We start from the raw sequence: 23,509 nt of genomic DNA on the forward strand, positions 1-23,509 counted from the left end.
ATGGAAAGAAATAGGAGGGAGGATATAGTAGGTGTGAGGGGTTTGCAAGGAAGATGTGGAGTGAATGCAATCCTTAAAACCCGAGGAGATAATGTTGATGTAATCAATAACTTTGTCCTCTTCTTGATTTTAGGCTAATAAAAGTAGAACTTTTCGTACGGTCTGTAGTTTGTATATTGTAGAGAGCAGGAACGATAAAATCCATGATAATGATATAATAACAGGAGTTTTAAAAATAGCTAAAATCTTTTCATTTAGCCATTTTTAGCCAAAAAGTAATATACATCATTTTTAGCCATCAAAATCTTAGGCGATTAAAGTCATATAGGATGTTACATATATATTATCTGTGCAATATTCACCATAGTGGGCTAATTGGTTTTCAATTCATGTGCCCAAATCGTTTTCATAATTTCATGTTGAAGAAATGATCTCTACTCTCTCTAATGACTCAAGAACAATATTCTCTGAAAACTTTATAACTTATGAAATATTTCATGTTTTATTTGTCTTTTAATAGGTTTTCTACATTTATGATAAGTTTACATATGATTCTTGTTAAAAAAAATGGAGGTGTTTGAATTTTTTTAGAGGAAATCACATATAACAGAGGCTAAATCGCAAGTGTTCTAATCCCATTTGTGAATGTACAAATCACTGATGAATATGTCATGCATTAGTGATTTCTACATTCGTAAAGAAAAAAAAAAAAAAAAAAAAAAAAAAAACATAAGTCAAGCAAGAGAAAATCACAGGTAGCTCTTAGTCATCTACAATGTAACACCCATACTTTTTAAACAACCATTTCATCATCACATTGGTACAAATATCATGACCTACATTCATGCTAAAATTATGTTTTATAAAACAGACATTCATAAATTTTATCAGAGTTTACAAACTCATTAGTGTTACTGTGATATAACCCAACCTTCATGACTTCATTAAGTCATACATGATAAAACATAAGGAATCTAGTATTAAGTCATACATGATAAAACATAAGGAATCCAGTTCCCTATAACACACACTTTATAGATAAACTCCATACACAATGATTTCATCCCAACAATTGTCATACTATCCCTAAATGGTGTTTTTACAATGTTTCCCAAAGTAAACATTTTTACAATATTTCCGAAGGAATCACATTTCAATCTCTATTAGAAACCACGTATTAGTATTCTCGTAGGAATCTTTATCTATGTTCCCGAATGAACCTTTAATCAATATTCATATAGGAATCATATAACAATATTATAGTCAAGGTTGCTAAAATCCCGATTTTGATCTTAAGATCTTACGATTTTAAGATCCTATAAGTCAAAAACGATTTTGATCACACTATGATCCTGATCTCACCTCAATAGTTTTGTTATATAGCCAAGTCTCATAAATTCGTCTATTCAAGTTAAAATCGAGCGTCAAAAGTTGCAAGGAGTCTTGCAAAGCACCATCATTTCATAAATACATCTTGAATTAGGCATATGTGACATCCCCAAATTTACGATCATTTTAAATCTTTTTATTTATCCGAAGAAAATGTTTTTCATTAATAATTAAAACTTGGGATGCCACAACTGATACAAAACATAAGCATAAATGGACCTTACTTCGTTATTCTAGTACACTACGAAAGTCATTAATATTTCAGCAGATAATTACATTATCTATCAGTACCTTCGTATCGTTACCTATGGTACATTGAAGTTGAGTGGGCCAAGTTAGGAAACCTGGTGAGCATGTAGGGTTTTCACCCCATGATATTATATTCTTATAATTATATATTCTTCAACATTTAAATATTCTAGTTACCTCATTCCCGCTATTCTCTCTTCCTAATCATAGATTGATGATTTCGAGAGATCTTTTCTAAAGGATCTTTAACATAAGTAATCTCTATATCCTAAATGATATGGCACAACAGTATGACAATACTTTTAGTCATGGTATGGCAGTACAAATAGTACTTTTAGATAAGAACGACAGTATAATGGTACTATGGACAGGCATGACAGTACGAATAGTACTTTTGGATAAACATGACAAGTCTCGGCTTATTGTTTCTTACAACTCTCATTAACTTATCACAACCATTATCTTACACAGTCATATCACTTCCTCTCATTTATAATTTTACACAGCCTATTACTACCCAACCATATTATTAAGTATAATATACAATTAGATCAAGTATCAATCATATCATATTGTCCAAATATATTAGTCACGGAAAAAACATCGCACATAACATTGAAACATTTTGAATACTTGTATCTATGTGTAAGTTGAAACTAATTGTGCACTCACTTGATAAAGTGGATGATTGCTAAGCAACGCTTCGCTTCGTACTTTGAAAAGATCTAGACGCATAAAGTATTAAGCCTTAGTCTACTTGCGTAAACCTAGTGACTATAATAATTATAGTCTATATTCCTCACTAATCCTAATGTCTACATCAATATCTATCAAGTAATGATCAACCAGGCAGGATAGTTAGGAGGCGGGATTGTTTCGGCATATAGTCTTTTTGAAATCCGACAATCAAGCAAATGTGACCATTATACACACCTCTTCCGTAAGTTAATCAATCAGTATAATGAATTGAAATTACTAGTTAATCTTATTCATAGGTTCATAATAACGACTTATGACCATAAATATAAATTACACTGAAAGCAAAAAAGGTGTAGCTTAATTTACAGAGTTTTAGCTAAAACCGAGAAAAACGCACAGACATAATTCTTTAAATCCACATTCATTAAATCCACACGTAGCTATCGATGAGATATGAGAACTGTTTTTGACATAATAACGACATATGAGAACCGTTTTTGACATTCTTTAAATTCACATGTAGCTATCGATGAGATCTACAACTTTCATTAAGGTCTGAACATCTAATTCTTGGTCTAACAAAAATTCATATTTAAAATAGTTTAGATTGTTAAAGTCTATGTGAAATTCATAACTCCTTCATACGGACTCCATTCTCGATTGTCTTTACATCGATGGGTTCATATTCATGAGATCTTCACTAATCGCTCAGATTGTTTCGGCTTACAATCAATTGGTTAGAATTTCGATCTTTGTGCCCGCGCTGTTACGGTGAAACTTCCAAAATCATAACTTTCTCTCACGAAGTCAGATTTGGACGTTGTCTATATGCACACTCTCAGTTTAATGACTGCTATAACTTTTTTTTGGGTCACTTAGGCTAAAAAGTAATTTATCAAAAATTCACTTTTTACGATACGTAGAGCCTTTCCGGTTAATCGCAAAACTTCGAAGAAGAATAAATTCTTCATACGAAGTCGGGTTTAAATGTTCTTTTTATTTACGGAATCCTAATCACATATACTATAACTTTTTTTAAGATTATTTATCCTAAATAATCATCTATTAAAAAGTCAGTTTTAATGCTTATTTTATCTTAATTGACTAGCCTGAATGTGTGGGTGTCATAGCATAACACACTCATAATAAACTCTTTATGATCTTATGTGTAACACCCCAATAATCATGATAAATATTTTCATTTTCAAAACCCATTTTCATAAATCACAATTCATGCAAAAATGTTGTTTCTAAAACATAGTCATAAAATTAAAATATCTAGTAACAACCTTGAATATAAATCCAAAGGATGATGTGTACAATCACGCATTCACCTTGCCCGATCATCTGATGTACCTGAAACCACAAAATAAAACTGTAAGCCAAAGCCTAGAGAGTTCCCTAAAATACCCCACACAACAAAACATATATAAGTATTCATACTGGGTCCACGATCATCAGACTGGATTACCCTCGGGTCCACAATCATCGAACTTGATTACTCCCGGCCTATAGTCATCGGATTGGATTGTCTCGGGTTTGTTGGATTATAATACAGAGCATTAGAACCTCAACCCAACCACACTATGTCAAAATACGCAAAAAATAACAATAACTAGCAAATACATGTAATCATACAGATCTACCAATCTAACAGAGCACTACATATAGTCGACCTAATGGGACCACATTGGTGCCTTTGACCCACGGGTACAATGAGGAAAAATCACCTCAAAGTCTAGCAGATAACTGAATTGATCACTGCTCTAAATACCAGCTCTATAGGTCACCTAAACAACAAACAGTGACCAAGCCTCAATCTACAACTCAAATTACTCCATTTGAACTAAAGTCAAACTTGGTCAAAGTCAATGCTTGTAACGCCCGTAGATCCGGGCTAGTCAATTAGAGACGTTAAGCATCAAAAATGACTTTTTGATGGAAGATTATTTTGAAGGAATAATCTTAACTAAGTTATAGAATATGTTACAAGGTTTCCATGTATATAAAGAACGCCGAAATCCGAGTTATAACGAAGAAGTTATGACCTGTCAAAGTTTTGCGACAGAACTGGCACGACACAACGCGATGTAAATAGTGAATTTACGTTAAAGCGATATTTAGCCTTAGCAATCTAAACTAAAGTCGTAGATTTCGTTAAACCATGAGCGTGCATACAAAGAACGTCCAAATCTGACTTCGTATGAGGAAGTTATGATTTTTCTAAGTTTCGACTTAGCGGTATGCAGCCCGAATACTCGATTTGAGACCGAGCGGTTTTTAGCCGAAACAATCTAAATGAGAATCGAAGATCTCATTAATTGTAGTAAAACGATAAAAAGATAGGCGAGAACGGACATCGGACGAAGAAGTTATGAATTTATAACGAAATTTTTCTGTCCCGGCCTTCTAAAATTAAATAATAAAAATAGAAGTCAAAATTAGCCAACGGAGTCTAAATGAAAGTTGTAGAGCGTAGTCTCACCTTTGCGTGGCTATAAAGAACGTCGAAAATGGAGCTCGTATGCGAAAGTTACGCAATTTAGAAGTTCGACGAGTCAAGTATGCCCATCGTAATTTGAGTACGCCCAGCGTACTCAGTCAGATGAAACTTGTCTGACCAATACTCGAGTGCCACCAGTCGACGCACGCAATTACGTCAAAGTACGCCCAGCGTAACTCGAGTACGCCCAGTGTACTGAGTACGCCCCGCGTAATCCCAAACCCTCAACCTATAAATAGAACTCGAAATCAGTCATTTTCTCTTGTTCAAACTCTTTCTTCTCTCTAGTTTTTGCCTTGTTTTGCGTGCCGTTTATACCCCGAAGTCCCGTTAATATTTTTGAGCTCCAAAGCAAGATCCGAAGCCCCGAGGATCCCGAAGAGCGTTATTCCGGAGCCGAAGCGCTGCCCGCGAGGAGCCGGTTTTTGTGAAGATCTTCCAGATCTATGAAGAAACACTACTTCTGTAAGCCGTAGTGCTGCCCGATCATCTTCTAATCAAGTGAGTGTGTGGTTACTTTCTTCTAACGCATAATTATTAAGTATTTAGTATAAAATATGTGTTATGTGTATAATATAAAGTTGTTTATATGTGTGGGTGTATAGTCCCTTTCATAAACACGGGTATAATACAAGTATTGTTTGACTGTATTAAGTATATGTTTGGGTGAGTGTGTAGTTACTTTCTTTTAACACATAAATGTGAAGTATTTGTTATAAAATACGTGCTATGTGTTTATATATTGTTGTTTATTTGAGATGAGTGTGGGATGGATGTTTTATATAGTTTTTAAATGAGTTAAACTGTATATGTATTTTATATCTACAAATATGTTGGGTAGAACATGGGTTGATGAGATAGTTGGTATGTGATAAAACGATGAGGTATAAAAGATGATTAAGAATGATATTGGCAGATGCACCAATTAGAGAATATCATAATACTAGCAGATACGTTTAAGAATAATATCGGTAGATGCACCAAGTAGTGAATGTCGTAATCCTAGAAGATGCGCTTATAGGATAATCATGGCTGATGCGCTTATAGGATAATGTCGGCAGATGCGCCTAAAAGATAATGTTATAAACCTGGCAGTCGTGCCTCATAGTGTATGACGTAATCCTGGCAGAGGCGCTTAAAGGATAATGTTGGCAGATGTGCCTTATGTAGCAATGGAAGTTTGTGCTAATTCCTTAGGTCAATCCTTAGGAATGAATGAATGATGGGTAGTTGAATTCCTAGGGTAAAATCCTAAGAAATAAAGAAGATAATAGGGATGGGTAATTGAGTTGATTGTTTGATGGTTGAATATAATAATTATATTATTGTGGGTTGAAAACCCTATATGCTCACCAGGCTCCCAAGCCTGACCCACTCAGTTTTCTTTGTATCACAAGTATTAATACGAAGATATATTTCACAGAGAGATTTAAAGGAGATATAAATCAATTGTGTAATTAAATGTAAGTTCTGTTTATGCTTATATGTCTGTACCGGAACCCGAGGTTTTATTATTAAATGAAAATACATTCTTCGAGAAATGCTTTGATAATTTTTATCATATTTTGTTTTGGGAACAAATTCCGCATGTGTTTTCTGTAAAAGAGTACTCTGATTTTAAAAACAAGCATAAACAAATCGGTCTTTTATGGCCGTGAAAATGGGGATGTCACAATGGTCAAAAGTTAAAAATCAACATTCAGCTGGCGCCATGTCGTGGCCATCCTTGACCACATCGTGGCAGAGAAATGACGAAACACACGTGTTCTTACCTAGTCGCCATGTCGTAGCAAATAAAGGCCACTTCGTGGGGACTGGTTTGGACAACTTAACCTATTAAACCATTTTCTTACAACTCTAAGAGCTCAAAAGCTCATATTTGATCCTTCCCATGTTTTTGATGGATAAAGTTCCCAACTTTATCCATTAATACACCTCAATAAGACAAGATTCCAAAGCATAAATCCTTAAAGGTAGCTAAAGGCATGCAAACACCGATTAAGCACCTAATTACTATAGTTACTCTTCCAAAGTTTATAGAAGGGTTTGCTATACCTAAAGGGCCATAAAAATCATAGCTTTATGGACATGCATGTACCTTCCATTTTATGTCAAAAATATGGCAATTAGGAACTCAAAGCTTGAGCATGGGACCAAAACTCCAAATATCCTCATATCTGGAACATATGATATTAAGATTACCACAATGATCCATAAAGTTTCTAACTTTAAGGAATCCAACCTTCCAAATTCCCGTACCATGAAGATTAAGGGCCATAGATCTAGAGACAAGTAACATAAAAATCAGAAAAAGTCCATAAAACGTGCACAAGATGAATGGGAAAGTTGCTTGCTGAAATAAAGCTCCAGGGCACCTTCTTCTTCAAAAGACCACCAAACACCACAAAAAACTCAAGAGTTAGCAATGGAGGATAGGGTTACTTTTTGAGGATGAGGGATAGTGTTTGAGATTGAGGGTGAGCAACTGCATCCATTACATCCCTTAAATAGGGACACAAACCCCAGATTTGGGTTTGTCATAAAAAAGCAGCCACGTCGTGGCACTAACTTAGTCTCCATGTAAATATTAACCTAGGCCACATCATGGGACTCCATCACCACGTCATAGCCACCAAAAATCCAAAATTCAAAATATGAATTTACTTAACAGAGACATACTCGAAACTTGGTGTTACATTATGTATTTGGTTTTACATGATCAAAATGTACTTTTTTCTTCTTCTTCTAATTAAGATGTTTTCTTCTTAATATTTATGGTTTGTAGCAAAAAAATATGGTTTAAAATTCATTCCATTATCGATGTCTTACGAACAAATTTCAATATGAGTTCATTTTGGTATGATCTTTCGACCCCGATCCGATTTTATGATTATGATTTTGCAAAAAGTAAAACGATATTAAATAAAATTTTGATTTTTAAAACCTTGATTCTAGTAGGAATTACATATCAATATTCCCTTACGAATCTCATAACAACATTCTTGTAGGAACCATAACACATTCATGTAGGAATCACTTACACCGTATCTTTCTCTTTCTTCCCAAAAAAAGCCCATGTTTCACTAAACGAACCCCCATATATATATATATAGTGTTTAGGAAGATTGATCGTGTCACCTAAGGGGCTACGTCGCAACCCACAAATCTCCCTAGAAGCTTCAATGCGTCCTATAAATGCGACATGTGTCCTGCCATTCAAACATGTCTTTGTGTCGCAAATCAACATACATGTTGCATTAGGAATTTTGCCACATATTCACTGCTAGGTGACATGTAACCATTGACTGGGCATATCGAATTATCATATCATATAGACGACACGTCATGTTCTATTATATTTTCTTTTTTTCTTGATTTTTCTCAAACATGTCGTGCCTAAAACGGGCTCGAAACGCTAAATAGAGTATGGCGAAATAATCAAATTTTCGATATTTACAATTCACTTCCCCTTAAAAGGATTCTATCGTCGAAATCATCTTTTTACATATTTCACATTTTAAACCCAGGTATGGACATTCCAAACCTAATGCAACATCCTATTTTCATAAGTTATTATTTCAGGATTTTGGAAAAATAATGGATCAAATGGAGACCTTGGGCTTCAATGGAATGGAGCCTAGACTCTATTGGAGGTGTATGATGTTGGATAAGTTATTTAAACCTTCGATTGTTGGATGGAAGTTGAGGGGTAAAATGGGAAGGGTTATGTTTTGGGCTTCTTCTATAAATTATTGCTCATCGACACCTTTTTGTGGATATAAAGATCGTCAAAAACGGAGTTAGAAAGAAGAAGTTATGGTTGTTTGAAGTTAAGCTAGAAGAAGAGAGTCTGGCAGTACGTTGGGAGTACACTAGGAGTACGATGGGAATATTGTCTGAGGAAGTCGTGTTTTTAGGGTGTTACGCTGGGTGTAACTTTAGGTATACCGGGCATATCACTGCTGAGTAAAAACTCTATTTTCATGGTTTTAAGCCCTATTTAAGGACTCTAACCCCATGGGGTCCTTCCTAACATCAGACTCCACCCTCTTGAGCCTCCAACTCGAAACCATGGCCCCCCTAGAGAATATATTGAGCCTTTTATATTTTTGGGTGCTTTTTGGATAGAAGAGAAGTTCATGTTTGTTGATTGTTGAAGCTCAAGCTTATGGATCCAAAGCCTATATTGCTTTTCTCAACTACAGAAGGTATAAAGCTTTAATCTTGATGATGCATTTGTTAGATCTAGATAGTTTTGGGTTTATGAGCTTTTTGGTCCCATAATCTTGATATCCATGAGTATGGTTCATTCTAATCTAAATGACTTGTCCTTTCAAACGTTTTTGGGTGTTTTGAGTCATAAAAATGTGATCTTGGTCCCTTTTTTCCCTCCATGCAAGAGTTATGATATTTTAGTGAAATATTAAGTTAAGGTGTTAGCTTTTGGACCTTTTCTATCCATGGAAAGTCATAAAGGTGGAAACTTTATGACATAAGACAATGTTTTGGGGCTATATCAGATTTTGGATGGAAAGTCCTTGAGAATTAAGCACTTGATGAGGAGAATACAATTCAGATGAAGCACGTTGGGCATACCAAAGGGTATGTGTCACGTACAGGGTTATAGTCTTGTGTTTTTGGCTAAGTCTTGACTACACTCAACGTAGAGACTTAGTATGTTGGTGTACTCAATCAGCAGTTCGAGTAACGTTCTTTTTTGCTATCTGTTTCGGGTGTGAGGTGTGTTTCTTCACTATACTCATTGGTCAAAGACACCAATGTCATCCCATATGATTCTGTATCCTGGTATATAGGATATTGTTATGTTCTGGTGATTTGTTAAATCTATATGATTATCTAGTTGTTGGTTATCTCTTTATCTTTTGCATATGACGACATAATGTAGTTGGGTTGAGGCAATATTGCTCTATGCGGAGGCCAACAATCCGTAGAGTAATCCAAACCCGAGTCGTAGGCTAGAAAGGCAATCCAAATTCATGTTATGGGCTTAGGGGTAATCTAGCTCGATGGATATGGACCCGAGGGTATTCCAGTTCGATGACTGATCGGACCCGTTGCATATTGGAATTCCAGTTCGATTGCTGATTGGGTCGGGGTAATCCAACTTGATGGTTGTGGACCCAAGGGTATTCCAGTCCGATGACTAATTGGACCCATCATGCATGATTGTATATGTTTTATTGTGTGGTGGTATTTTGAGGGAGCTCACTAAGATTTGGCTTATAGTTTGATTGTTATGGTTTTAGGTACTTTAGAGGTTAGAGGAAAAGCGAAGGCTTGATTGTGCACATCATCATGGATTTTTATGAGAATATGATTTTGGAATACTCTGATTCATGTTTATGACTTTTGGAAACTATGTTTTGTAAACGATTATGGTTTTGGATTAGTTTCAAAAATGAAAAATTATACCTTGATTTATGGGATGTTAAACCTAGTCTGAGTAAACATTGGCTTTGATACCACTTTGTAACACCCATACTTTTTAAACAACCATTTCATCATCATGGTTGTATAAATATCATGACCTACAATTATTCTAAAATCTAGTTTTTATGAAAACAAACCTTCAAAATTTTTATCAAAGCTTACAAATTCATTGTTGTTACTGTGATATAACCCAACCTTCATGATTTCACCATCATGGACACTTTAAATCTTCATGACTTCAACAAGTCATAAAGGATAAAACATAGGGAATCTAGTTACCTATAACACAAGCTTTACAGATAAAAAGAATACACGAGGATTCCATCCCAACATATTCCATGCTATACCCTCAGGGAATCTTGTAGAAATTCCCAAAGGAATCCTTTTTACAATATTTCCAAAGGAACTACATATCAGTATTCTCATAGGAACCACATATTAGTATTCTCGTAGTAATCTTTATCTATGTTCACAAAGAAACCTTTTAACAATATTCATGTAAGAATGATATAACAATATTCTAGTAGGAATTACATATTAATATTCTCGTAGGAATCTAATAAAACCATTCTCATAGGAACCATTACATTCTTCCCGTAGGAACCGTAACATATTTTTCCCTTAGGAAGATGGGTCGCGTTACCTAAGGGGTCATGTTGTGACCCGCATATCACCCTAGAAGCTACTACATATCTTGCAAATGTGACACGTGTCCTGCCACTTAACCATGTTTTTGCATTGTGAATCAGCCTACTCATCGTGTTATGACTTTTTCCACCTATTCACTATCACTTGTCATGACTTGGTTACATTTGTCCATTGGTCGGACATATCCACATGCCGTGTTCTATTATTTTCCATTTTTTGGATTTTTCTCATGATTTTATGTTATTCTTTAGTTTTATGGTCATGCTTTATGTCAAATCTATGCATGATGTTCATTCATAACACACTATCGACTCACAAGCTCATTTGTGTTTATTTATAGACATGAATAAGAATTAGTTTACATATACTCATATTATATTCTTTAGTTTCTCATCAACAGATATATAGTATCAGTACCTCCAACACAAATATTGAGAAAGAAAACATACAACTTAAAAAAAACACATTCTCTTATAGGATCATCTATAACAATATTGTCACAACCTTCTCTTATAGGATCATATATATATATATATATATATATATATATATATATATATATATATATATGTATATATATATATATATATATATATATATATATATATATATATATATATATATATGGTCTCGGAGGGCCTTTGCTCTAAAGGGTTGATGACAGCTATCTTGCTCTGTCAGAGATAATTAGAATGTAATTGGTGAGGTTCACTAGCTCTTTCTTTTGAGATGAATGAATTATGACTGACATATATATATATATATATATATATATATATATATATATATATATATATATATATATATATATATATATATATATATATATATATATATATATATATAGGGAAACTCCTAAAAAGTCTCAATATTTTAGGAAATTTTTTTAATAAAGTTATAAATTTTATTTTTTGAACAGAATCCGAATTTTTTAACTTTTTGAATAGAAAAGCCTAAGAAACCGGCTAATATATTTAGTATAGTCATTTTTGACATGTTCAACAAGTCATGAGACCATATTGTTAATTTTTTCAAAATAATGGGGCATTTCTGCATACTTTATCAAAAAAATTATATAATCTATAAACATTATATATATATACATCTTTATGTATTTTTTAAAGTTTGTTTATGCATATGTTTACGTATTTTTATGTTATTTAAATATATAAACATATATTTTTTTTACGTATTTATATGTATTTAAAACCATTTTACATATTTTTTTATGTATTTTTATATGTTATATTTTTATATATTATGTATTTTATATGAATTTTTATATTTTTACGTATTTTTAAGTTTTTTATATAGATGTTTATGTATTTTATATATTTTTAAGTGTTTTACATATTTTTTATGTATTTTTATATGTTTTTTATGCATTACGTACTTATATGTACGTATTTATATATTTTTTAAGTTTTCTATATATACGTTTATATATTTTTATGTATTTAAAATGTATAAACATATTTTTTAGCGTATTTGTATGTATTTTCTAGTATTTTATATACGTTATGTATGTTTATGTGTTTTTAATGTATTACGCGTTTATATGTATTTTTACGTATTTATATGTATTTTTATGTATTTATATATTTTGTAGCTTTTTAAGTAGATGCTTAAGTATTTTAAATGTATAACAGTATTATTTTTACGTATTTATGTATTTTTTTTTTTTAGTTAAGTCATCTTCACAATTTTATCTAATTCGCACAGCTTCTTTGAGTATGTCTAAATGGTTTTCCTACATGTCCACATATTTTTAGCTTTTCTCATTCTATTTTTAATTTTAGGATAAATTAATAGGAAAATTTTAAAATATATGAGTGTCTAGGAAAAGCATGTATACATACTCGAAAATACGTAATATATAAAAACCCATCTATATAAAAAAAATACATACACATCTATATAAAAAACTTTAAAAATACATAAATATATATATAAATATGTAATATATAAAGACCCACACATAAATACCTAAACTATATATATATATATATATATATATATATATATATATATATATATATATATATATATATATAACAAATATGTTTAAACATTTAAAATACATAAACATCTAAATAAAAAACTTAAAAAATACATAAATACATAATAAATAAAAAATATAACACATAAAAATAAATAAATAATATGTAAAATACTTAAAATACACATACACACACACATATATATATATATATATATATATATATATATATATATATATATATATATATATGTGTGTGTGTGTGTGTGTGTGTGTAAAAAAACGTTTATAAATTTAAAATACATAAAAAAAATGTAAACACATACACAAAAACTTTAAAAAATACATAAATACGTAAACATAAATATAAATATGTATTACATAAAAAAATAACACATAAAACTACATAAATGAATATGTAAAATACTTAAAAATACATATAAATACGTAAAAAAATACGTTTATACATTTAAAATATATAAAAGTATGTAAACATATACATATAAAAATTTAAAAAAGTACATAAATACGCAATATCTATATATATATATATATATATATATATATATATATATATATATATATATATATATAAATACGTTCATACAGTATATATATATACAAGTTTTGACAAAATCTGCAGAAAAATCTGATTATTTTGGAAAATTAACATTTGGTCTCATTACTTGCTGAACATGTCAAAAGAGGTTAAAGTGTATAAATTAACCGGTTTCTTGGACTTTTCTATGCAAAAAGTTAAAAAATCGAGACTTTTTTGTATAAAAAATTCTAAAATATTTGGACTTTTCTGGATCGAGAAAGTGTGTATTTTTGCTTGTATTCTTATTAGACTAACTATTGGACTATTGATTTTATGTAATGTTATAGAATAATTTGTTCTTTCGTAATATATGTAAGACATTTGTTTAATGGTAAACTACGCAAATGTTCTTATATTTCACAAAATATAATAATTTAAAATTTTGACAAATGTTACTAAAATAACCATATATGATGAACATAAATGAAATCAGATCTCATAAACACACACAATCATATCTAGTACACACATAAAATCAAGTGAACACACACGCAACAAAATCATATATATATATATATATATATATATATATATATATATATATATATATATATATATATATATATATATATATATATATTCATGTCTTTCAAAGGTGTTGCTGGAGAACCCACTTTCTCAACATTTGTTGCCGGAGGCAACAAACCTTCCTGATATGGGTCGGAAACCATGTTGGAGATGGTAATGGCAGTAGTTTAGCGTATCTATGGCAGTGGTAGAAATGATGACTTCGTCAGTGGAGCAAAAGAGGGAAGACATCGATGATTTAAAACAATACTAGGGTCTCATCAAATCTCCACATCACAAACCCTCTGGAACATTTATTATTATGAAGCTTGAAGAACGAATGGAAGCAAAAGGGTGTCGATGATATTGTAGGCGGGTGAATCCATTATTGCTAATTTCCAAATCGATTCCAATGAGTATTTTAAGTGTGTATGTGTTTGTATGTGGAGTTCTTGATCAAAAACAAACCCCAAAATGTTTCAGGGGCGTGGTTTTGATTTTTTTTGAAGAAGAAGATGAAGTGTTAAAGAAGATGATGATGAGGTTTTAATGGATTATCTTCATAGCTATGAGAGAGAGAGAAAGAGAGAGGTGGGCTCCTAATTTATAAAAAACATAAAATTAAATAGGAAAAAAATATATCTGGAGGTTATTTTAGTATTTTCAGTTTTCCGAGTGACCAAAATCAAGTACAAACATGCTCAAAATGACTGTTTATCCAAAAAAATCAAAGTCTGGACTAAACCTAAAAAAAAATTCATACTATAAGAAAATTTTTGCAGTTTTGTCTTGAATTTATTTTGAATTTATCATATCTAAACTAACAAATTAAGTATATTATATTATAAAATATAAAGTTGATATTAAAATTAAGGGAAATCTTCAGAAAAGTCCCAAAATTTTTGGTCAATTTATGAAAAAGTCTCAAACTAAATTTTGTTTATAGAAAAGCACAAACTACCGGCTAAAACTTCGAAAAAACCCTTTTTGGCCGGTTTCGTAGATTTAGCCGGTATTCTGTCCTTTTTCGTTAGTTTGCTCAAAATATTAGGACTTTTTTGAAAATTACCTGATAACCAAAATATTATGACTTTTCTGAAAATTACTATGGAATTAATGGATATTATTATTAACAAATCATTTATAAACATAACAAATATTTTTTATAATAAACAAAGGAAATATATTTGTTTCTAATTTCTAGGAATAGAATGGTCGACATGGTCTATTGTTTGTTGACCACTTCAAACTCCTTATGCTCCTCCTATGTATCGTTATACAAGAGTTGATAATATTTATTAATACACAATTAATAAGTGTCTACTTTCTATTAGGTGTGACGTTATATGATCACATGTTATTAGAAAATATCATTAAATAATAATTCTTGAATATATAGATTTTTCATTATGTTCTTTAACGTAAATACCACCTAACCTCCATACATTATTCGGTAACAACCATCAAATTACAAACATAGTGAAAAATAAACACTGAATGACAATTTACATAGATAATCACCCTACAATTTTTTCCACATAAACTATCATTTACGATTTACTTTTTCACATTTTATAGATGTATGTTAGTCTATGGTTGTTACCGTGTGAGGTATGGATGTTGGGTGGTAGTTAGGTTAAATAACATAAGAGGAACACCAACATTAGATGAACACTCACTGGGTACATCTCATCATCATATGCACAACGATGCATAGGAGGAACGTAGAGAGTTTGATGTGGTTAATAAGCAATAGAAGAGTACTTAGACCACCAATTTATTCCTAGAAATTAGCAACAAGTGTATTTTCTTTTTGATAATAAAAATATTTGTTATGTTTATAAATGATTTGTTAATAATAATATCCATTAATTCCATGGTAATTTTCAAAAAAGTCCCAATATTTTGGTTATAAAGTAGTTTCCGGAAAAGTCCCAAAATTTTAAGCAAACTAACGAAAAAAGACGGAATACCGGATAAATCTTCAAAACCGGTCGAAAAGGGTTTTTTCGAAGTTTTAACCGGTATTCTGTGCTTTTCTGTAAACAAAATTTAGTTTGGGACTTTATCATAAATTGGACTAAAATTTTGGGACTTTTCTGGAGATTTCCCTAAAATTAAGATAGTAATATATTTAATGTATTAGTTAAAAAGAAAGTTAGAAAAATTTAAGTTTCCAAATCCTCTCTAATAAATGATATTTTTTTTTTTTTTTTGCCAATTGTCACTCTCTCATTCAATTTGTCAAATGTAATTTTATGGTTATTTTGTATTTTTTTTTTTTCTAAAAGTCATTTTATAAGTTTTTTTATTTTATTAAATTTCATATAATATTTGAATGTAATAATTACAATAAATGGATATTAATTTCATTAATAAACTTATCTTTTAATTTTAAAATTCTTAAAATTAAAGCTCATTAGTTTCTTTTCTTTATTTAAATTTAAAAGATAAAAAATATTTTTATTATAATAAATCATTATTTTTCTTATTTTCTGTTGGTCTAAAATTGGTTTATACTTTGTTTTTCTAAGCATTTATTGTTTTATCATTTGGGCCGAAAACTAATATTGGGATTAATTGTAGCTTGGACCGAAAACCCATGAGTTTTCGGTCCATTGGGTTTTCGGTCCGTCCTTGAGTTTGTGGCCTTTGTATATATAGGTGTAAGGTAGGTGAGGTAATGATATAATCTAAGGGTGCTTAAGTGTGCGCATTGTAAGGTGTGAGAGAAAGTTAGAGAGAAGAGTGTGTGTGTGTGTGTATGTGTGTGTATGAATCTATGTGTAAGGAGTTTCATTCCAACATTGAATACATCATAGATTCATCTTATTCTTCTTCTCTTTCTCTTCTATTTTGATCTGAAATCATCCAATTGATTGAGATTCCGCACCATCAATTGGATGTGATTGATACACAAGTAGATTTGGGGACTAACAATTTCTTATAAATTCAAAGTTATCATATATTTTGACATTTATATTTAATTTTTTTTTAAAATTAACTCATATAATACATGGATCTCACAACTAATAAAATGATTCTTTTATAAGAGATAATAATAATAAAAGAGATGTCAGACAACAATCCTCTATTTAGGCAAAAAGGAATGGTAACATTCTTGGCATGTTGCCACATAGGATTTTTTTAGTTTTTTTTTTATGACACATAGGCTTAGCATGTTTAACATAAAAAAGATACAGAGTGGAAGTGTGACAATTTAATAGGTTTAATTTTGAAGAAAAAAAATTAAAATGTATTAGAAAATACAAATCAACTAATCACAACACATTTTCATACTTTCTCTCTCCTATTTCTTCTCGCCACATACATAGCACCCTTTTCTTAGCACCTTTTTTTAGCATAAGATAGGGACTTGTATAACATCTTTAGCATTTCCCTTGACACTTCCATTAACACCTCCACTCCCTTTAGCCTTAGAAAAAAAAAAAAAAAAAAAAAAACATTGCGTTAGTATGATTATTGATGATTTCTAAATAATGAACAAATAATGTAATTAATGGACATTCTTTGCAACATTGTGGTTTTTTTTTTTTTTTGTTTCCTTGGAGGTCCTTTTTTCCATAATTCTTGTGCCCCTTTTTCCCGATTGATACTTATTAGTATCATCGAGACTATTTTTGGAACAGTTTTGAAGTGACACATTCCTCCTTTTGGTTTTCTAATAGAACAATCAAACTTAACAACTCAATTAGTGGATATTCTTTGCAACATTGTGGTTTTTCATTATTCCAAAAAAAATCTCTTCCCGATATGTATGTGACCCTTGGGTACGTTGTTGAGCGGGGAGTGGGAGAGAGAGGTGGTAGGAGAGTGAAGATGAATGAGTTTGTTCATGGTTATGTGGAAGAAATCATCATGTGACAATAAAACGTTAAGCTCCAATTCTTTTTTTTTTTTTTTTTTTTTTTTTTCTTTTACACTTTTTCCATTTTACATCCGGTTTTGTATTTTTCATTTATTTATTTTTGTTTTAAAAATAAGCCACATGGGAATATGTAACTGGTCCCATGATTAAATAAGGACATTTCACATTTTAATAGGTAACATAATAATTTAGAAACCTAAAGTACTAAAATTGATAGTGTTCAAATATGATCAAAAGGAATAGTTGTTTGGTTAACAATAACTTAACCCAAACTAAAAATAACACTTGCTAGTGATGTATTAAAGATATCCAACTTCAAATCCAAAAATGCATCACTTGACGTAGAATGAGAGATAGTCCCCCTCTTTAAACTTTTGTTTTGATCAAAATACTCGAATTTTTAAGCATAAATCATATGTTAAAAGACTACTATATGATGATATTTAAGATTTTTATGCTTGATTTTATACATTAAACAAATCAACTCCCATGTCAATGGGTCCAACCATCTGAAACAGTTTCAAAATTTATAAAATAACATCACAATCATTTACCAATTTAGAACTCGAGTTGATAACAAAGTCGTCTCCATGACACCTACCATTATCAAATTTTCAATCACTGCTCTTCAACAACTTTTTCGTTCTTTTACTTACTTATACACCTTTTTATTTTATTTAACTTTATATGATATGGCTTATCAAAACTTAATATCATTTAATATGATATAAACATGAACTTGATCTTTCATGAAATAATAAATGACTGAACAGTAAATTGTAAACAGTTAGTGCCCCATTATATAATTTTAAATTGTTTTTATCATGTCTTATATCATAAGCGATATTTTACAAGTTTCTTAAAATAATAATTGATAATTTCCCATCATAGCTTTAACTATTCATTAATTATTATGCCATTATATATTTATATTACTTTAGACTTGTTCTTCTACACTTATATTATATTTTTTTAGGATTCGTTATTTTTCTTCTTGCATAGCAAGAACATAAAGAATTTGAAGTAATAAAGTTTGTGATATCATGTCTCACATTCGTTATAACCAGTGGCCAAGTCAATGGGCTAAAATGATGTGGTTTTTCCTGCAACATTTATAACTATTAAAGATTCTTGAAATTACTTTTCCACAATATTATATACCAGATAAATTTTTGCCCAAAAAACAAAAAACAAATTTTGTTAAATTCAGCTTTGGGTTTTCTAATAGGGAACAAATGTGCTTAAAAAATTTGAATTTTCTAACACACAATTTACAAATTGATCTAAAAAAAAAGTATAATATTGAAATTTTACATGGGGAAGAACCAACAGACCAATTAAATGCCCATTTCTGGAAAATTTACAAAACTGGGAAATAGCTTTTGCTCTTTGGTCATTTTCCTCATTACTCTTAAAATTATAACAAATATCAAATCTAAGATCAGATACCCCAAACACCCCAAATCCTCTCTCCAATGAAGCTTACAATCTTTCTCACAGACCCTTTTTCAGACGACCCAATAGCGATTTCATCTTCTTCATCGCTGCCCTTTTGCTCGCTCTGCGGTGGCGCGTTGATAACGCTTTCTGAAGCAGTCAGCGGCGCGTGAGAAACACGACAAGAGGAAGATGAAGATGGAGAAGAAGAAGAAGAAGAAGCAGTCTTGTTGTTTTTTCTCTCTTTCTTGCTCTTTCCATTTTTCTTGTTATGAATCAAACCATCTTCGTAAGCATCGATGATTTCATGAATCACTTTCCGGTTTGGTGAAGCATCCCAACGAACCCAGAAACTGGTATAACATCTAAAGCAGTTGCAGTTAAACTGTGGAAGGTGGTCTCCGCCGCTACTGGCTCCACCACCGGACTTGTTGGTGGGTTTGCCGCCGGTCGAGAAGATGGTGGTGTTTGCTGAACTTGACAGGAGATACGCCAAGACTTCTTGATCTTCAGGTGCAAGGGCGGCGGCGAGAGTGGCGATAGCCAAAGGGAGCAAGGATAGGTGGTGCTCAGGGGTGGCGGACGGCGGCGGTGGTGAAGGGTGGATTTTGCCTTTGGTATGGTTGTAGAGCTTCCTCATGGTGGTTGTGGTGGATTCTTTTGAAAATTTGTGGTGGAATGACGCTTTAACTTTTGTCTAGGTTACCAAATAAAGAGCTTTATAGAGGGATAGAGTTGGAATTATAAAAATTGAGTAGGTAAGCCCACAGCCTTACTAATGCTCACTCGCATCCAGGATCGTGGATTTCCATCACAAACTTTTGGTGTACTTATTTTCAAAACTCACTAATAAAAGGGATAATAACGAAAATAAAATTTGATAAGTATGTATAAGTGTATAACAATTTGAACATTAAAAATGATGTGAAAATGATTATTGACGTTTAGAACCGGTCAAGTTGCAAATTTGATTATTAGTTGATAACATTTATTTTGTTATTTTGTTATTTTGTGAGGAGAAGTAGGTTTTTAATTTTACAAAAGCATAATAATAATCCATATGATATGTATTTTTTTTAAGATTTAGAGACTCTTTGATAGGATTTGAATATTTAAGAGGTATGAATTTTTAAGATGGATTGAATCTTTCAGATCTAAATTTTGAAATGTTGTTTGGTTAGAGCCTCTGAATTACAGTGCTAAATGATGAAAATTATCATTTTACCATTTTGTATTATTTTTGCTGAATTCGATGTTTTTGTCTATAAAATAACCAAATCAACTTTTTGAATAATTATATAGAAAAAAATATAAAATCAAAATTAAACATCAATCCAAATTAAACATAAAATCCATGAATAATTAATTATTAATCTTTGTACAAATCTATAATTCTATCTAACCATGCATATAATTACATGCAAACAAAAACACTTCACAAGTGGAGTTCCATTCCATTCCAATGCTAATTCTTTCTTCCATTTTCTGTAACCAGTGAAACCACACGTCAAAAACATGTTATGAAACCCGTCAAATTGGAAACATGACAAATGAATTCAACAATGAACTGCTCTCCAACGCATCGCGGAGGTTGATACAAATGGAGGATTGCACTCCCTTCGCACCAGCCGCCTAGAACATGCCAATGAGAGGTTTGCAGCAAGCCGCGAGGCCTTGCTGCAAGCATTGGCCGAGACCCGAGCTGAAGTTGTAGAACTTCGAGTCCGCCAGAGGATCTACGAGCGACACCTCCTCGACATGGAGCGCCAACTGGCTGATCTTCGAGTCCGCCCGAGAAACATCCGCTGCCGCCGATGAAAGATGACTAGCGCATCTTTTCTTTTGACTTAGGAATAGTCTTTAACGTCTACTTTTGAATGGACCATTTGTCTATATAATATTCTCATCTTTTAGTATGTTATGTAGCCATCTAGATTGTCAATTATTTTTCTTCTCATGGTTTGATGTAAGGCCTACCGTTAGGCCATTTTTCCAGAACTTATTTACATCAGTAATACCATTAATATTGGCAGATATCTAACCTATTGGGAAAAGTCTATACTCTTATGTCTCCCTACTCAGTATATGACCATGTCTGACAACTTATGTATAGTAGTTTAATTCATAAAACACTCTCATCATACTCACCATTGTTTCTCACTATTATGATTATCTATACAAAATTTTCAGCAAGAGATGCCTCCCCGTAAGCGCCCAAACAGAGGCAGATCTACGGCTTAAACTCCTCCACTACCACCCCCTCCACAATTCGATCCAAAAATGTTTCAAACGGCTGTAACTGCAGCAGTGACGGCAGCTCTGGACCAAATAAATTCTGGTTATGCAAGTAGTGCTGGAATGGGCGGAAATTCTAGACATGGTGAAGATCATCCACGGGCACAGGGATGCACTTTAAGGATTTCATGAACTGCAAACCAACCTTCTTTAATGGGACTGGAGGAATTCTTGCATTATCCCAGTGGATCGAAAGCACAGAGGCTGTTTTCGAAATGTGCTCATGCCCCGAAGAGAGCAAAATCAAGTTCGTTGCTGCTACCTTCACTGAAAGGGCCCTAACACGGTGGAATGGCCATGTCAATTCACTCTCCTTAGTAACAGCCAATGCTATGGGCTGGGACACACTAAAGGACCTACTGAGAAAGGAATATTGCCCTAGAGGTGAGATTCAGAAGCTTGAGGAGGAACTCTGGAACCTCAAGATGAAGGGGACAGATATAGTGGCTTATACGGCTAGGTTCTGTGACTTGGTGGCTATGTGCCCTAACATGATCCCTTATGAGAGCAAGAAAATCGAACGATACATCTGGGATTTAGTGCCCTCGTATCAAGGAAATGTTCTATCTTCACATCCTGCAACCTTTGACAGCGCCAAAGAGCTGGCCCACAGGTTAATTGATCATGAAACTCCTTCCACTCCAACCACGACAACCACAACGGTTACCACTGCACCAGCTACGTCGTCCGACAACAAGAGGAAACGGTGGGACCGGAAGAAGGGCAAGTCAACTCAATCATCCCTCAAAAATCAACAGACGGTGGCTATTCATGCTTCCACCACTCCTGCTGCCTCTACACCAGCCAAAACCTATGCGGGAAATCTACCCAAGTGCACCAAGTGCTCTTTCCATCATCACGGCCCATGTCGTGAAATGCACTGCACTAATTGCAATCGGAAGGGCCATACCATCCGGTTTTGCAAATCTCAACCTAAACCCATCATTCAAGTTCCCAGTACCGGAGTGAGTCAAGCCTGCTATGGTTGTGGAGAGGTCGGACACTTCAAAAGAAACTACCCGAGAGCTGGGAATGCGGGAGGAACAGGAAGACTACTTGCTATCGGTCATAATGAAGCGGTGGCAAACCCCACAGTAGTCACGGGTATGTTCCTTCTCGATAACTCTTATGCTTGTATCCTCTTTGATAGTGGAGCAGAAAGAAGTTTCGTAAACCAAAACTTTAAGCACTTACTTAAACAACCCCCACAACCACTAAAAGAAACATTCGTCATAGAAATGGCTAATGGGAAGACAGAGAGCTCTAAAGAAATCTACATAGGTTGCACTCTCACACTAGATAATCATACTTTCCCAATCAACCTCATCCCAGTGTCGATCAAGAGTTTCGATGTCATTGTGGGCATGGACTGGTTGAGTCTCCATCGCGTCGATATCCTGTGCTTCGATAAGGCCATTCGTCTAAACCTACCGCATAACGTAACTCTATTAATCTACGGAGACAAACCCAGTACGAGCCTTCGCATCATCTCGAGTATTCAAGCCCAAAAGTACCTGCGTAAGGAATATTGCGCATTCCTTGCTCATGTTGTTGATACGAGCCGGAAAATGAAAGATCTCAAAGACTTTCCCGTAGTGTGCGACTTTCCTGACATCTTTCCCGAGGAGCTACCAGGTTTACCCCCGCAACGTCAAGTCGAATTCAGGTTCGACTTAATTCCAGGAGCTACCCCTGTAGCCAAATCACCCTATTGCCTAGAACTTGCTGAGATGCAAGAACTATCCGGTCAACTTAATGAGCTGCTCAGCAAGGGCTTTATAAGACCGAGTTTCTCACCTTGGGGAACGTCAGTATTATTCGTAAAGAAGAAAGACGGATCGT

General features: G+C 32.8%; 1 protein-coding gene across 1 annotated transcript; it reads right to left on the reverse strand.

Annotated features, from left to right (window-relative positions):
• Positions 1 to 19,213: 19,213 nt before the first annotated feature.
• Positions 19,214 to 20,086, reverse strand: LOC145046974 (uncharacterized). The gene has a single exon (XM_078995229.1). The coding sequence runs from the start codon at positions 20,010 to 20,012 to the stop codon at positions 19,377 to 19,379; it is 636 nt and encodes a 211-aa protein (XP_078851355.1). The 5' UTR covers positions 20,013 to 20,086; the 3' UTR covers positions 19,214 to 19,376.
• Between the last annotated feature and the right edge of the window lie 3,423 nt (positions 20,087 to 23,509).

Source organism: Lactuca saligna, chromosome 5 (assembly GCF_052625555.1).
Source record: "Lactuca saligna cultivar CGN05327 chromosome 5, ASM5262555v1, whole genome shotgun sequence".
NCBI lineage: Eukaryota > Viridiplantae > Streptophyta > Magnoliopsida > Asterales > Asteraceae > Lactuca > Lactuca saligna.